We start from the raw sequence: 17,676 nt of genomic DNA on the forward strand, positions 1-17,676 counted from the left end.
ACCTGCATATTTTGTTGAAGGTGGGGCGATGGTGGAAATGGTTGTCCAGGACCTTGTGGAAATTGCTGTCTTGGAGGAATAAATGGTCTTGGATTTAATGGGCCAGGCTGGTTAAAGGGAGGCATCCCCATATGACCCTGGGGTTGAAGACTAGTTCTGATTGGAGCGTCCCTTGGAAACATGTGATGTTGCCCTGGCTGGTTGAAACCTGGACCTGGATGGCTGTACACCATGGGAGGTTGCAAAGACATAGCATGGTTGTTCATAAGTGGGGGTGGAGGACTTCCCTGCTCAAATATATGTTGTCCTTGGAACCTTGGTTCTGTGAATTCAAATATGTATTAATGTTATGGCAAACTATGCTGTGTTAACACTTCCTCCAACACTATAAATTGACCCTTTCACTGCAAGACCTTTAATTATTACAAAATACCTAAAGTTAAACATCCAAGATCAATATTTTTCAAGTTATTCATAACTTGCATTAGTCCAAGTATACAGTTCCCCAGCAATTTTTCAGTTGAAGACTTTTGCTTTAAAAATACCATATACTGTTCTTACCACCAATGAAGAAGGGCTCTCTCTCTTGAGGGTGTGGTCCTCTCCATGGTTCCTGAAGAGGTAGCCTGGGTGGCTGATTAAAATTAGCAGGGACTGGAATAGGTGGTTGAAATTCTGGAGGGCTCTGATAATGAAAATAAAAGTCATAAGGTTGCAGTGAATTGCTTTTTGCAAATTATAGGATCAGATTCTTGGAAATAGTTTTTTTCAGGTGAGTCACAACACCGAACATCTGATAAATCATACCAACATTAGTAGTAGTAGCCCATTGGGCCCCTCAAGCCTTCTCTGCAGATCATGGCTAGTCTGTAAGTGTTGAGTTCCACATCATTTATCCCCAATAACCTTTGATTCCCTTCCCAAGCAAGAATCTATCTACCTGTGCCTTAAACAAATTCAGTGACCCTCATTTCTACTGCCTTCTAAAGGCAGAGTTCCAAATCATGGTTTAGATTACACGATCAGATGATGGGCACCCTGAATCATCAGATTATCAATTTTCATTCTTAAAGGTTTCAATGCAATCATCAGCTCTCAACAATCTAACATAGCACACTACTAGTCCCAATTCAAATTGATCTGTGATTCTCTAATGATTGAAAAACTGAAGTTGTGATCAATTTGCTTCTAGTGCTTTTAAAAAACATAATATGATGGGCAAAGATAGAGTAGACAGTTAATTATTCAATGAGTTTGATGAGCAATTGACTTGTTTCAGTCACTTCTACAGAAGCAAGAGTTTGCCTGTGTCAACAATTCATTATATATTGTGAATAGTTTATCATACATTGTATTTACATGCTAGAGCCTGCACGCGCACCACACATATAAACACACACGTACACACCAAATAAGCAAAATAAGGAGCCTTAATCCCTTTGCAGAATAAGATGACACTTAGCTTTCTCATTTTATCCTCTCAGACTCGTCCCAGTTAAGAAATTAACCTTCTTTGGCATATGATCCTTACACAAATTGTGCTTTTGCTTTTCCACCTTGTGTTAATTATATGATGTTATCAATGGTAATCCATCTTTTCATATGGAATGATGGCACTCGCTTACAATGGTAAAACAGCTAAAACTTCACATAAGGTGCTCAACAAAAAGTTAATCAACTACTGAAAGAAGGAACAGCCAACCAAGAGGATCAAATGGCTATTGTATCACTTATCAGGTTTTTCAATAGCTTCAGCTGTATAGCCACAAAAACCTTTAATTAAATACCTTAACAACATTGTTGAAATCTTATGAATTGTTCAACAAATTAATAGCGTCCATCTTCAAGGCAGGCATTTATTATTAATCCTACTTAAAATGTAAAATAGTTATACGTGAAAATAAATCTGATATTGTGGGTGAGCACAAGTTAATTCAACTGACTGTCACTGACCGGAGAAAAAAAGGCAAAACCTAAGTAAATTAAATGACTGCTATACAGCCTGCATTACTATTACAATACACAGTGAAGGATGTTCAGTTACTGGATATAGATCCCCTTATCTTCCAGACCAGAAGTGACAGTATCAAGCACTCGTGAGAAAAAAAAGATGTCATGAATAAACCTGTACGCCTATCTCTTTACATTCACAGAGGCTATATACACCAGAGTGGTTATTAACCCCAGAGATATCCCTCAGGCGTACATATTTTTGTTTTTAAGTGTAGCCACATCACATGTTAGAAATATATAAATTTGGATCCTTTAGATCTTTATTTAATGTTCACATTTGACAAAAGGTGTAACTATAACTATTGCTTTCTAAATGCTAATGTTAACTTCAGTTCATTTATAATAACCAACTGTAAAGCCGACTGAGCCTCAACACGTGACAGTTCATTAGAACAGTTGTAAATCTGAAGTTTAAACATTAGCCTACAATTTAAAGAGCCTTCAGACTAGGAATTTTTTAATTTTAACTACTCTAGCTTCAAGATGAGCTAATGAGAGCAAAGATTTGGAAGCAACTATTGTAAATATTTCACACTATATCTAACATCTCTCGGCTTGAATTTTCATTTTAATAATCCAAGTGCACATACTTTGCAAATGTTAAAGGATATATATAAAAATGGGAATATAGCCTTAATTACCATTTTAAGCTCTATATTCACTCAGCTGCCTTTTCAAATCAAGAAATTTGAAGATTTTTTGAGCTACATTTCTGAATACAATTGCATCAGAATGCAAACTAGTGAATTTGATATGCAGGACTTAATTACAAAAAAAATTTAAATCTTATTATACTCTTGCGCCTAATGATAGTTTTACTGATGTTAATTACCTCCAGCAAGGTTAGTAGCAGCTTCAAGAAGAGAGACAGATTGGTGAAATAGGCAGACCATGCACAGAAGCGATTCATTTCAGAAGGAAGAATGAGAAGAGGCAATATAAAATTAATGGAAAATTTGGGAGTTGATGCAGATACAAAGAGGCCTGGGGTTCAAACATAAAAATCTTTGAAGGCAGCAAGACAAGTTGGTGACGGTGTTAATGGAATGCCTAGCTTTATAAATAGAGGAAAACATACATAAGGATGTTATGCTCAATCTTCATAAGTTATTGGTAGACTTTAGGCAGAGTACTGTATCCAACTCACAGCGCTAACTTAGGAAAATAGTCAAAGCCTCCAAGACGGAGCAGAGAAGATTTACTAAAAGGGATTAGGGACTTTAATTATGTGAACAATTGAGAATCTGGGATTATTCTCTTTAGAGCAGAAACCACGTTATAATACATGTTCAGATTTATGAAGAGTTTTGATAGGGTAAACAGAATATAGGGTAAATGGAGAGAAACAATTCGCATTGGCAGAGGAGTCTGTAGCCAGATTTAAGCAAACTAGCAGGGAAACTATAACGGACAAAGAGGAAAATATTTTTATGCAGTAAGTTACCATGAGCTGCAATGCAATGCCTGAGGGGGTGGTGGCAGAAAATTCAATAGCAATTATCAACAGGCAATTAGAAAGGAAATATTTGAAGATTTATAGGGAAGAGGTGGAGTGAAACCAAATCAGATAGCTATTTCCAGGAGCCAGTAGAGGCACAATGGGCTGAATAGTCATGTAAGCATACTATGCGGCGTAGATAGATTGTTTTGTGAAATATGTACACACATCAGAATATTAATCTTCTGATAATGTTATCTTAAGATAATGGAATGCCAACAATTAAAACCTTCAGTTCCTATTTAACTTGGGTTAACTGTAGGACATGCATAATAGGCTAATACTCTATTCTTGGTAAATTTTGCAGGCATCATTAGAAAAATGCTGATTAATTTCTTTCAAATTCACTCCAATTTGCTCTCCTGTGCTCTGGATCACATAGAATCTTTGTTCATTTTAATTCCATTGGAGCCAGTCACCCTCTGGTGTGACCATTATTCCTGTAGGAGCTGCAGGCCATTCAACTGCACAGACAGTACAGAGAAGCCACATATGCAATTCCAGATGCTCAACAATCAGGAATCTTGGCCCGTTAATTCCTCAGTAACTCAGGTGTTGAGGCCACTTGTACCTGACAGCTTTGCTGGCAGAGATCAGCTAACTATGCACAACAGAGATATCCCCCATTAGAGTCAATAAAGAGGCAGGGGTTAATTTTTTGTTTTCCCAACATCAGACAAATTCTCACAAACCCAGCGTTTCAAAAAATGTAAATAGTAAATTTTAACATGTATTATCTCTTCACCACAAACCAGCTTTGATAATAACAAGCTGACTTTCAAATACTTCACCATATCCCAAAATTAATTTTCCATTGTTAATTTTTTTAATTTACATTATGCTAGAAACTAGTTTAAAATAACATGAATTTGGAGGACAGCCCCTGATTAAAGCTCTACAGCATCATTAGTTTTTGAGAAGACTAACAATCCATTTTCTTCAAAATTTTCATAGAATCATTTTGGTACAGGAGGCCATTCAGGCCATTCTGTAAGTGCTGGCTCATTGTAAGAGCAACTTAGCTAGTTCCACTCGTCTGCCTTTACCCCTTGTAATTTTTTTTATTCCATGTAATTATCCAATTCCCTTTGAAAGCTGCAAATGAATCTGTCGCCACCACACTTGGGCAATGCATTCCAGGTCCTTTCCACTCGCTGCACAGAAAACACTTTCCATACGTCAGCTTTGGTTCTTCTGATCATTGTGAACCTCCCTCTTCAGGGTGTTGACCCAGCAATGGGAACAGTTTCTCCCTGTACACTCTATCCAGTAGCCCCCCCCATGTTTCTGTGCATCTTTTAAAAATATAATTTAAAGAGGCTCTGATGCGAACAAATTAATTTTCTTAGTCTGATCCTTTGGCACCTCAGCATGAATGGCTCTTTTTGGAAACTGAAATGAAGAAACAAATTTTAGCACCAAGTTTCAACAAAGCTGTGAAGGGAGTGGCCTCAATTAAGGAAAGGAAATTCCAATCCAACCCGTCAGCAATAATGCTAGTTTCACACCGCTCATTCCCAAGCTGCTGGTATTTTTTTTCAAATTTATCAAAGGTTGCAATGCCACCAGTAATCATATGAATGGGAGCTGTCACAACAAATACTTTATACCTTGGATTTTTAAAAAAATTGTTTCTCAGCAAAATTTTGTATTTTCTAATCTTCAAATAAAGTACACGCAGGCACACACTCAAATCCAAACCATATTATATATAGCTACATTGAGCTCTGCAGATGGAAACTCATGGATATGATTAAATTTGATAGTATGATAATGTATGCTAATCATGATTAATCAGATGCCTGGTGGCAAATGGAAGTTGCTTGGTATTATGTCACCTGCATTTTAAATTGTGCACTGTATACGCCAGTCTGACAGTATTTGACAGCTGGTGGTATCTAATACTGCATCTGCTCTCCTCTGCCCAAGATCTGATGAGAGAAAATGCCCATCATTCCTTTACCACCTATAAAGGTTATAATTACATGGCTCTCCAAAACATGGCTTGAAAACACAAAAAGCTCAGGCTGAAATCTTACACTACTCAGAACACAGCTCTGCCTCATTTTAGCAAGGTCCATAACCTAAATGAAATATAATTTGCTGCAGCAACCTTGTTCGTACTCAATCTGCATAAACTGATATGAGAAGCTCTACCCAGGAAGTGTCAATCACCACCACCTGATGTCTTGTACCCTGTAGACTACAATGCAACTCTCCATGGTTCTGAACATTAAGTACAGCACACTACTGATTCTCTCTTAGTTGATCTGCTTTAATTTTTGTTTCCATTACAATCATGTCTGCAAATTGTGTAGGCTCAACTGCTCTTGTTTACTGCAAATCTGACGGTTCTTCCTGATTGACAAAAAAGGACTAGTTTTGAGGATGGCTGGGTAGGTTAGGGCGGAAGCTGCAAAAATTACAGAAGAGTAATATCAACTGTTTAGATATTCACCCTTTCCCACTATGGTGTTCCAGACTTATTTTGCAAAATACTGAATCAGATATACAATTAAAAGAACCTCAACAGCATATGCTCAAACCAAAAGAAAAGCCAATGCAAAACCATGTAGATATAACAATGAAATGTCAGGAAATAAATTAATACACAGGATTTAATCAAGCCCTTTGACCTTGACTAATACTACTAAATGGAACAGTGGGAGGAGTATCTCTCTTGTATTTGAAAAATAAGACAGGGTGTTCATAAAACAAAAATCTGTCTTATCTATTCTAATAAATTTTATTTTTTGAAATCACATGAAATCCCTGTTACATATCCTATCACTTCCCCGTTTGTAGAGCTTTCAGTAAAATCACCAAACCTATCACAGAATAAAGCTCATATCAAACATTTCCAGCTGTGCAGACAACCAACAATGTTTACAGATTCTCAAAACTTTATTTAGCTTTGCCAGTATTTAATTACTATGTTAATACTACTTTACAGGGGTACGTGCAATCAATATTGCAATACAAAGGGAAGCAGCTGCTACTCACTAGGAATCTCTGGGGGCCCACAGCAGGCCTCGGCTGGTTTGGCGTAGGCATCAAGGGCACTGCAATTACAATGAGGAGAGAAAAAAAACACCAATCATTACCTTTGTGTTCTGACCTTACAAAGAATTCAGGCATATGTGCTGCAATAAATGCAACAACCAAAACGGGTATCATTTTGTTAACATTTAAAGCAAATTGCCAGCTATTTCTCTGTGTTTTAAAGCAGAAAAAGCATCTAAATGTACAACCATGAATATCGATCAAGCGATTTAAAAAAGAAAATCAATTGGGCCTGGACCTGTAACAGTTAATGTTGTCCAAACAGATTTTGACATATGTGAACTTCCAATTAAACACTACTTGATCCCATCACAAACTGATTAAGCAAACCAACCGGCATGCGAATATTTTGACATTGGCATTTGTAGTACTCAACAAACTTTACTAGGTGCCTAATGCAACCAATTTGAACTCACATTTTTGTTATCGCATTGCTTTAAAGAAAACTATGAATTAACAAAGTTGTTATATTTGGGAAATGTAGTATTAAAAAAATTAATTCTGGGGGAGGGGGACAAAGACAAAACATTCTAGACTTGTTAAAGGTATTTCCATTTTCAAAAAAATGCAAATTACATTTTCTACTACTCTGCTTGTTATTTTTGTGTCCAATCAACACCTGACTCTTTCCCATCACCACCCCCATCTACTACATCCTAAAGCACTATCAAATAGTCAGGCACACTTGCCCAAATTATCAGGCAAACACTGCTTCATTTAGTAAGCATTGCACTGACAAAGTGACTGCATAACATGTGCCAAGATTTGAAAATGCTGAAGCAAGTAAAATAAGAGAGATATCTAGAAATTGGCAGAAGAGCGACATCACAGAAACAAATCTGAATCACAAAACAGTTCTTTTTCACAGATAAAAGAAACATCAAATATGAAACAACACAATTTTGGAATTCAGATACATATATTACTTTGCTAACATCCATTTCTGTATCAACATTCACAGAAGCTTGCAGGACAGTGTTAAAAGCACACAAATAGAGAGTAATTCCTAAGCAAGCCAGGGTGAACTCGGCACTCTAACACAGCATTGCACATGGGAGCTCTGGAAGCCTTTTAGAGCTCAATGTCCAAAATTAATTCATTGACAGCTGTAACAGTAACTCAACCATTGTTAAATCATCTTCCAAATTTGAAGATTCAATAGCAAGCCACATAAACAAAATAGATTTTTTAAAAATCTATTAGTGTCAAATTAGCTTTTATATAAACTGAAATATCAATGACTATGAAATTCTAATGAGCCTTGAATAGATATACGTACCTTGCATAATAAGTGTGCAAGCAAAAACAAGGCCAAAGACTTTTCTCAAGAGTTAATTTATTGCACATTTTCTTCATTCGTTCATGGACTGTTGGCATCACCACAATGACTATCCATCTCAAATTAACCTTGAGAAGATGGTGGTGAACCACCTTATTGAGCCACTGCAGTCTATGTTGTATAGATATTCCCAAAAATGTTGGTAGGTCAGGAGTTTCACATCTGTGAACCCTGAAGCGATCTTGCATTGGCCACAAGACGCATAATAGGAATTACGTTGAACACAAGTGTAAACCGCTATATGACCATTAATTTTGAATTGTAAATCCTAATGGGTATGGTATTATAACTTCAGTGCTGAAAAGTAAAATTCCTTCAATAGATATCTGAAAGTACTTGCTGCAAAATGATAGTCCTCCATACTTTGGCATCCTCTGTTCCACTGAAGACAAAAGCTAAATGACTGAAGTAGTATGACCGAAAATCAATTCATGGCAAGTTTAACATAACACTGATGCAAGGGGAGCAACACTGACTAGGTCAAAATTGAAGTTACAAAGAATTTCAGCCTTCTGAGAATCACTCTCGTTTAGGTTGAACATATTTATTTTTAGGTTGGGCATTAGCTCCAGAAGAAAAGACAGGAATTACTTCAGCTAACATCCCTCTGTTAAGATTTAGGCGGAAATATTAATAATCAAAATATAGTAGAACAATTATACAGCTGTATGAATCAGTCAATAACAGTGGAGAGATGATGCTAAAGCAAAATTTTAATTTGACTGCACCACTTTTGGAGTGAATTAATAGAACAGTAATAATGTTGAAACTTTAAATTTTGTATGCTGGAAATAAGCCTCCATTAAAAAAGCTGAAATCCTGTTAATGTAAACAGTATAAAAATGCATAATTAAGCCAAAGGTAAAAAGTTATAATTCTTCTTCGGCCTATTAGCAAATGTTTTTGTGGCATTCTTTCTACACTTGCAGTCTGATTAATTTGTTGTAATGGGCAAGAAAAACAGAGTAAAACATTTAACCTAATTAAATGCATATTTTGTTTTAAGATAAAATTTGATTTTTGACAGCAGTTCTCATTCCTGAATCTTGCCAACACGTTTTAATTAAAATGCATTTAAAATAGCACCCAGCCTTCCCAATGGCACAGCCTGCTGAATTCAGTATCTGGTCTTTCACAGGTTGGCTAATCTCAGGTTTAGCAATAGACAGAATCAGAATCAGCTGCATTGAGTGTTCCCGGTCCATTGAGAGGGAAGAATAGCTAAACTTTCTGTTCCTGACATCAAGTAACCTATACTTGAAAAAGATTGCGTCTGTCAGTTGAAGACAAGAGCAGGTTCAAATACCACTCTCAAAGAAATGCCCCCGAACATTTTATGCCTAGGCTTAAACGTGAAAGGTCACTTTGGCAAAATGTTGCCAAGAACCCTGGTGTTCAGACAGTGCAGCACTGAACACGTTACTGTCTTCAGAAAACAAAAGGGGATTATCTCCCAGAAAGTTGAATTTACACACACTTTTGCAGTTCTAACCTTGCACAGGTGTAACCACTGGACCTCGGAAATGAGGATTTATATGAATGTTCTTTGGTTGCTGTGCTGGGATTACTGTTGAATTCAAACCAATGGAAGCAGTTTCTGAGTTCTGCTGCTCTTGCTGCTGCTGCTGCTGTTGCTGCTGCTCTGGTTGTTGTGGAGTGCAGCTAGACATTTGAGATGTGGGAGGATGCCGCTGAGGTACCAGAAGAGGCGGTGGCTGTCGTCTCTGTTGTAAATTACCTCTACCAGGTTGATGCTCTGTGGAATTAATTGTCATACGAGGATTCTGGGGAAAGAAATAGCTCATTTTAGTGTTTTCACTCAAAAAGCCAAGGCAAGGTCTTTACATTCAATAAAAACTTAATTTTATGCAATACATTGGACCAAGTAATTTATTACAACTCAAATATTAAGAATATCCATACAATCTCTACAATGCAGGGGGGGGCCTTTTGACCCAAGTCTACGCCAATCCTCCAAAAGAGCGTCCTAGCTAAGCCCACTCCCCTCCCCTATCCCACACATTGATCATTGCCAATCCTCCTAACCTGCACATTTTTGGACAACAATTTCTGATGACTTACCAATGTAACTAACAGAAATAATGTTGAAACTTAAGCTGCAGTAAAACTTCTGTATGGTGAAAACAAACCTCCCATTAAAAAATGTTTAAATCCTCTTAATGTAAACAGTATAAAGAAAGCATAATTAAAGCGAAGATGAAAAATATATGGGTGGCACAGTGGCTAGCACTATTGCTTCACAGTGCCAGGACCCATGTTCAATTCAGGCCCTGGGTGACTCTCTATGTGGAGTTTCCACATTCTTCCCATGTCTACATGAGTTCCTCCCACAGTCAAAGGTGGGGCAGGGGTGTGGATAAGATGCTCTCTCAGAGAGTTGGTGCAGACTCAATGGGCCAAATAACCTCTTCGGCACTGTAGGGATTCTATGAACGCTGATACCTCATTCAAAGTGATCATTAATTACCAGAAAAGTCGTCTCCAGATAAGTGATTGAAAAAAAAATCAGAGATGCTCACCAACCTTTCAACACGTACATCCCATTGCCGGATGGCAAATCAAAACAGGAATCACAGCCAGACAAATTTTGGGACCTTACTGGTAATATTTACGTTTAGTACATCTAATACATTTAAAGTAACCTATTTGCCTTCTCTTCACCTACCAGAAATCACAAAGCTTCACTCATGTATGGCCAAGAATGCTTGATTCAATCTTTTTGGAAATAGTCAATCTTTTGGAGATAGCAGCCAATACCTGGAGGTTCCACTCCAAGTCACTCACCATCCTGACTTGGAAATATATCGCCATTCCTTCATTGTCGCTGGGTCAAAATTGTGAAATTTTCTCCCTAACAGAGGGTGTACCTAACCTCAGAAGCTGCAGCAATTAGAGGTGGCTAATAAATGCTGGTTAAGCCAGTGACTCCACATCCCATAAATGGTTAAAAAACATTTGCAGCTAGTGCTTGCTTTAAAAAAAGCTGGCAATATTCTGAGCATATGAAAAAAATCAAGAAATGGTGGATTGTCTAATCCAGATGGAATTTTACAACGTATTGGCAGTATAAGCTACGCATCAATATGTTTTCAGATTTAAACTAGCTTTTCATTTGTACACTTTGTCCAAATCTAGATTTCCTTTTCCTTCTCCTGTTTTCCAGAATTTATTTGATTGCACATTGATTTCTAAATTTCTAAATGAAAAACAATTGAAGACAATGATAACTCTCCAGGTTTCGTAAAATTGAAAAACAGATAAGCAGCACAGGAAACCTGTGAAAAAAATACAGAGGGCACCATCGTCTCCACAAGGCACAGAAATCATGACTGAACAGGTAATGAAGAAAGACAAATTACCTGACTGCACTCGAAAAGGCAGGCTGGACGCAATCACTGGCAATTCCACAACACTGTCAACCTCCAGTTGCACAACCACTAAACTGACAGAACAGAATCATGGAATAGAGTCCCTACAATACAGAAGGAGGCCATCTGGTCCATCAAGTCTGTACTGACCACAATCTCACCCAGGCCCTATTCCTGTAAACCCACACATTTACCCTGCTAAGCGCCAACACTAGTCAATTTGGCATCGCCAATCAACCTAACCCACATATCTTTGGACTGTGGAAGGAAACCCATGCAAACACGGGGAGAAAGAGCAAACTCTGCACACAGCGAACCGAGGTTGGAATTGAACCTGGGCCCCTGGCACTATGAGACAGCAGTGCTAAACTACTGTGCCACCCAAGAACAGTTTCTAATGAAAAAAAAACAAAAAGTAGAAACAAGTTAAAAAAAAGTGACAGTTACCTGCAGCGATGGAGGCACTTGCATCAAGGGCGGCCGTTGCTCTCTCCTCCTACCACCGTCTCTCCTTTGATCACAAAATGGAAAGTTGGCTGCAGGCCCTCCTCCTCTTCGTCCTCGTTTTCCCTGTTTTCGTTGGCGTTCTGTCTCCTCAAACTCGCGCAGTGCTGCCTTAGCCTCATCAGAAAGTTCTAAAGAAACACAAACATTACTTGGTTGCGCTATTATATTATGATCCTAAACATTTAAATCAGTGGTAGAAATAATTATTTTCTACTTCAAACTCAGGAAACTACCAGCTAACCAAAATTATAAACCACAAGAACCATTGCAAGTAAAGTATATACAGAGAAATAAGCAACAAGATTCAACGAGATGAATCTTGGGAGAAAAGCATTCATGGAGACTGAATGAGCAGACAAGTCTATTTTTTCACTCCAGTATCATATGATTGTGTATACAATTTAGATTTCAAAAATAAGCACCAATTTAAACATTAAATCAACATCTTTTTCATTCAAGGTATGCAGGCTTCATTGGCCATCCCTAATTGCCCTTAGGAAGATGGTGAGCTGCTTTCTTGAACCACTGCAGTCCATGTGGTGTAGGAATACCCACAATGCTGTTAGAGAGGGGGAGTTTGCTGAAAGCTGGATCGAGTAAAGATCCTCAGTTGAGATTAAGGACTTAGATTGTGTGCAACAGCTATGACAAAGAACCAACCAAATAGCACTTTCGGGTCCTGGAACGTAGTCAGTTCACTGCCCAGCTTAGAATGCTTCTAGCATTCTCTTGTTTGCTTTAAAATTTCCAGGAACTGCAGAATTTTTCTGAAAATGGCCACAGTCAGCTTGTTAATGTGTGCACGTTAGAAACCAAATGCATTTCATCATTTGACGACATACTCCCTCCTTCCATCGCTAACTGCTCTGCAGATTTTGACCAGTAATTTCTTCGCTATTTCACCACCATGGTTCATTTCCATGGTAATGCTGTTTTCAATCCACGCCTGCACTTCTTTATTCAGTTAATGCATCTCCCCAGTTTCTCCTCACCATTTTCTATGCTCAGATACTGGTTAACCAATGAACATTTCTAGCTTTCTCTGCTTCCTAGGTTACTTCAGAGGACAGTCTGTGGCTCTGAAATCACATATAAAATAAAGACAATAGATTTTCAGTACGCTATTGCTACCCAGTTCAATGCTAATCCACATTTATGCACAAGGATAATGTGGATTAGCACTTAACTGGGTAACAGACAAGTCTTTGACTCAGAGGCAAGGTTACTGCCACCAATTTTGATCTCTATGGTGTTGTAAATGTGATCCATGAACTCCTCCAATTTATCCACCATTCAAAACATAAGGCAGGAGGCCATTATCTCTGGCTATTCAAGATCTAAACACACAAGTTGCAAATCACTTCTGCATCAGTGAAAATTTAATTGAAAATCTGTACTATGTCAACATAACTGTGGTAAACAACTTACCTTAAGGATATTTGATTTTATTTATATTTTATAAGAACAAACGTATAAGCTTGAATTCCTAAAACTGCTCGGCTTAAACCTTAGCCTCCTATTGCTCAAGCTGGTGGAAGGTTTATAATGATGGAGGCAGACCAGAAGCCCCAACGGATTGTCAATTTAAAGTTCTGAATAGGTCTCATCATAAATGGCATAAATACTATCCATCCAGATATACAAAAATTGTACAGATACTTTGAACAATGTAAGCACTATTTCTGAAAGAGATCTGCATGGGAAGTACTATTTAATTTTGTGACATTGATCCAAATTTATTTTATTTTACATGTCCGACGCAATGTACTGAAAAGTGCAGAAACAACCAGGCTCAGATTTAACAGGGAACTCGGCCCATGGTCATAAAGGTGGCATGTTATTGCGAGTCCTTTTCTTACTGTATGAAGTTGAGTAGCAATATATAAAACATGGAACTCAGGAAGATAGCTAGATTGCTAAAGAAGTGAAAAACACATTTTATCTGTTAAGGCTCAAGCTTCTACAACAGGCTTGTCTAACATTTCATGCATGGGGCCACATTTTAAATTAGAGTGCATAGGTCGAAGTGAGGGGGAGAGATCCAAAGGATCTAAAGGAACAATTTTTTTTTGCAGAAGGCGGCGAGTGCCTGGAACAAGCTGCCAGAGATTGTAGTAGAAGTGGGTTCAAACTTATCTTTTAAAAAGCACTTAGTCACATGGGTAGGATTGGTAAAGAGGGATATAGGCCAAACATGGGCAATTGGGACTACTTAATGGTAAAAGCTGGACAGCATGGACACGCTGGACCAAAGGGCCTGTAAACCTCCGATCCTATAAACTGGCCATTTCCCACATTTGCTGCTGACTCATGTAGACACTGGCTTCAAGTCACTAAAGTAGCTTCTGTCATCAACCTCTGTCTCCTACAACTGAGCTAAATTTGAATCCACCTTCACAAATTACTCTGCATCCCAAGTGCATTTGCCTTCTTTATAAGCATCCCATGTGGGATCTTGTCAAAGGCTTTACTGAAATCCACACAGACTACATCAATTCCTGACAGGGTGGAATTTCAAGGTAAACTGCATAATAAATTGTTCTCTAGATACCTATGCTCACAAATGCACAGCCCTTTACAAAAGTGCAACATATTTTGTGCCTCATGGTTACAATAGCAGCAGTAAAGGAAGCAGACATTTTATTGAGCACTTCAAGAATACTTAAGATCAACGAAGGTGGAAGTGATAATTTGCAGGTATTTCACAACCGTCCACAACCATGGCACATCCCAAAACATTACTGCAATGTAAAACACAAAACAACCAATTGGGCAAATCTGCACAATCAAGCCCCTATGAAATGAATGATCAAAAAATGTTTCACTGATATGTGGCTGAAGGATTAGGACACTGGGCAAATTTCCAGTTCTTCTTAAATGGCAACACAGAATATTTTACATCTACCTGAGTGATTTAATGCTTCATCAAAAAGAAGACCTCAACATTCTCTCTGCATAGCATCAAATATCAAGTCTCTACAATGGGTCTTGGACTCAACATATTGTCTCTTAGGTGAAACTGCTCTCTCTCTCAGATACTCAGTTAAAGATTAAATGCTACAAATTTTCCCAAAGATCACTTTCAAAATATGGCACAACTATAATGGAAGCAAAACCAGTTCTTTTAACACTACACAGCATTTCAGATTTTGGTCATGTTTCTATTAACGCTATGAATTATTTGGAAAAATCTACTCAAAAGAGAGTTCAAGCACCAACTTTAGATAAGACACTTTTCACATCAACAATCACTCTTTAACTGAGAAAGCATTCGAGATTACAATAACCTTCAAAAAAGGTTTTTTATTTCAAATATGCATGGAACATTTTTCATATTTCAGCAATACAGTGAATCAGCAATTACAGACGTTACTCATGCATTCTTAGATGTCGAGATTAATTTCAGTATAGCCAATAATAAAATGGTTTCACACGACAACTCTAATCAGTTGGCAAGAACGCTTTCATCCAATAGAAATAAGCTGTCACATTAGGTCAGCAAAATCTGACAAAGTGGAGATTACATTTGCAACTTGAACTGAAATGTCAATTGTCCTTTAAATGCTTTTTCAACTGCTTCAAGATTTCAGTTCAGAGTGGCTGCAGAGTTCTGGTCTTTGTGTAAGTGTTTATCGATTTTTCTGCTTTTTAACCTGTTCATTTACCATCCTCCACCAAAAACCTCAAATTTTCAAAATTTGCCACCATTTTAATGCAGAAAACACTAATTGAAGAAAAGCAAATTGCAGTCAACCCTCTTATTGCTGTTTGTGGAGCATAATTGCGAGGAAAATGGCTGAAAATCTTTTTATATTGCCACAATGATTTGAAACGAACAGTGCTCCAGTTTGCTTTTGAGAGATCCAAATAAAGCAGAGTATCGTTTGTTAAACAGAACCGCAGATTTTTTCATTTCAAGGAGGAACAGAAGAGTCATTTCTTCTACTCTTTCTGAGAGCAAAAGGACACTTTTCCCATCTTCAATTCATGATGGGAGAAAAGAGAAATAAAAGCAATTTCCCACGTTGCCATTCACAATACAACAAAGTGTAATGAGTGGAAAGACATTTGCAGCCTCAGACTGTGTGCTACTTTTAGTGATATAAAACAAGAATGGCACAAAAATAATCAAACAAGGAATTCAAAACAATTCCCCATATAATTATACTAATCATCAACCAAAAACAGATTCATCTATTTGTGTTATCACCTCTGCCTTGGTATGACATATTCATGAGCTCACTTCAAGATTCTTGATATGTTTTCTAAAGAAATAGGATATATTTAATTTCAGGTGTAAGGTATCAAATAAAAGTAACACGTTTTCATATGGGGAGGGGATGGCATTGTCACCAGACGAGCGATCCAGAAACCTAGAGGCACGCTCTGGGGACCCAGTTTCAAATTTCATTTAAAAAGTTTAATAATGACCACAAAATCAATTGTTGTAAAAACCCATCTGGTTCACTAATGTGAACTAAGGAAATCTACCATCTTTACCTAGTCTGGCCTACATGCGACGCCAGATCCACAGCAATGTGGTTGACTCTTCAAAAAAAGTGTCCTCTAAAAGTCGCTCTGTTCAAGGGCAATTCAGAATGGAAACAATTAAAAATTAAAATTAGGCTCCTTTATATTACAAAGTCATGATCTCACTCTACAAATTTTGGTCAACATTTTCACCTATGTGTATTCTGGTCATGAATATGCTGTCAATCTTCAAACATTCCCAATTTATAATTCCCCATTTATAATGTTGCTAATTCTCTCATTTATAATGGGAAATTAGGAACAATTGTAATGGAGGATAACCAACGATTTCCCTGTCGAGTCAGCAAACTTTCAAATGTGTCAAACATACCAAGAAGGTCCCAGTTTTGATCCTCGATCTACTAGATGAATTGTGCTGAGAACAGTTTCTCCCCGTGCATCCTGTCTAGACTCCTCATAACTCGGGAAACCGTTATCAAATCACAACCTTCTTTGCCCAAGAACTGTCCCAACTTCTCCAACCTTTCCTCAGAAGTGCAGATCCTCATCCCTGGAACCATTCTCAAGAATCTTTTCTGCACTTCCTCTTATGCCTTCACATCTTTCCTGATGTGCGGCGTCCAGAACTGGAACAAAATTCTGGTTAAGGTCAAACTAGTGACCTACTCAAATTCAATATAACCTCCTTGCTCTTGTACTCTCTCCCTTTATTTAAAAAGCTTAGGATACTGAATGCTATATTAACTGCTCTCTTAACCTCCCCTGATATCTTCAGTGACAATGTTTAAGAACATAAGAACAAAATGAATCATTTCACATTTCCCTGCACTGAACTTCCTCTGCCCCTGTCCATCCATTTACCAACTTGTCTACATTCTTTCACAAGTTCTGCACTATCCTATTCAGTTGACAATGCTTCCAAATTTTCTAACATCTGCAAACTTTGAAATTGAGCCCATACACTAAGGTCTAGGTCTTTAACGCGCACCAGGAAAAGCAAGGGTCCCAACACTGATCTCTGGAAAACTCTACAACAAAGACCCTCATCTGCACTTGTGGTTTTTCTGAAATTCAAATTGCACAGCATAATTCGATACAAATGTCAACCTAAACCTTGCATTCAAATTCTGAATTGGTGCCACAACCTACAAACTTTTGACCAAGGCAACAGTCAAACACCCTTCAGCATGGGATTCAGTGTGGATCTGTTTTACAATGAATCAAAATATCAGGAACTTATGAAAAGCAGTGTCCAATTTGAGACATTTTTCCTGTGGTGCCTGACAGAAACTAAGGGGGCTTCAAACATTCAAAGCTGCAATTGGGTTTTCCAATGAGAAATTATCTGCAAACATGAACAAAACAGGAACCCCTTA

The 17,676-nt window shown here is 37.8% G+C and overlaps 1 protein-coding gene across 4 annotated transcripts in view; it reads right to left on the minus strand.

Annotated features, from left to right (window-relative positions):
* Window positions 1–17,676, minus strand: part of LOC145358683 (RNA-binding protein 33-like) — a 182,712-nt gene that overhangs the window by 80,908 nt on the left and 84,128 nt on the right. For all 4 annotated transcript variants that reach the window (XM_080212925.1, XM_080212917.1, XM_080212933.1 and 1 more), the window contains 5 exons: window positions 11,750–11,937; window positions 9,406–9,697; window positions 6,515–6,573; window positions 562–685; window positions 3–322 (listed from right to left, as the gene is read on the minus strand). In XM_080212925.1, the coding sequence (XP_080069051.1) occupies window positions 3–322; window positions 562–685; window positions 6,515–6,573; window positions 9,406–9,697; window positions 11,750–11,937 (983 nt within the window). The remainder of the gene's footprint in view (window positions 1–2; window positions 323–561; window positions 686–6,514; window positions 6,574–9,405; window positions 9,698–11,749; window positions 11,938–17,676) is intronic.

This window comes from Carcharhinus amblyrhynchos, chromosome 2 (genome assembly GCF_965287045.1).
Source record: "Carcharhinus amblyrhynchos chromosome 2, sCarAmb.v2.hapA, whole genome shotgun sequence".
Classification (NCBI taxonomy): Eukaryota; Metazoa; Chordata; class Chondrichthyes; order Carcharhiniformes; family Carcharhinidae; genus Carcharhinus; species Carcharhinus amblyrhynchos.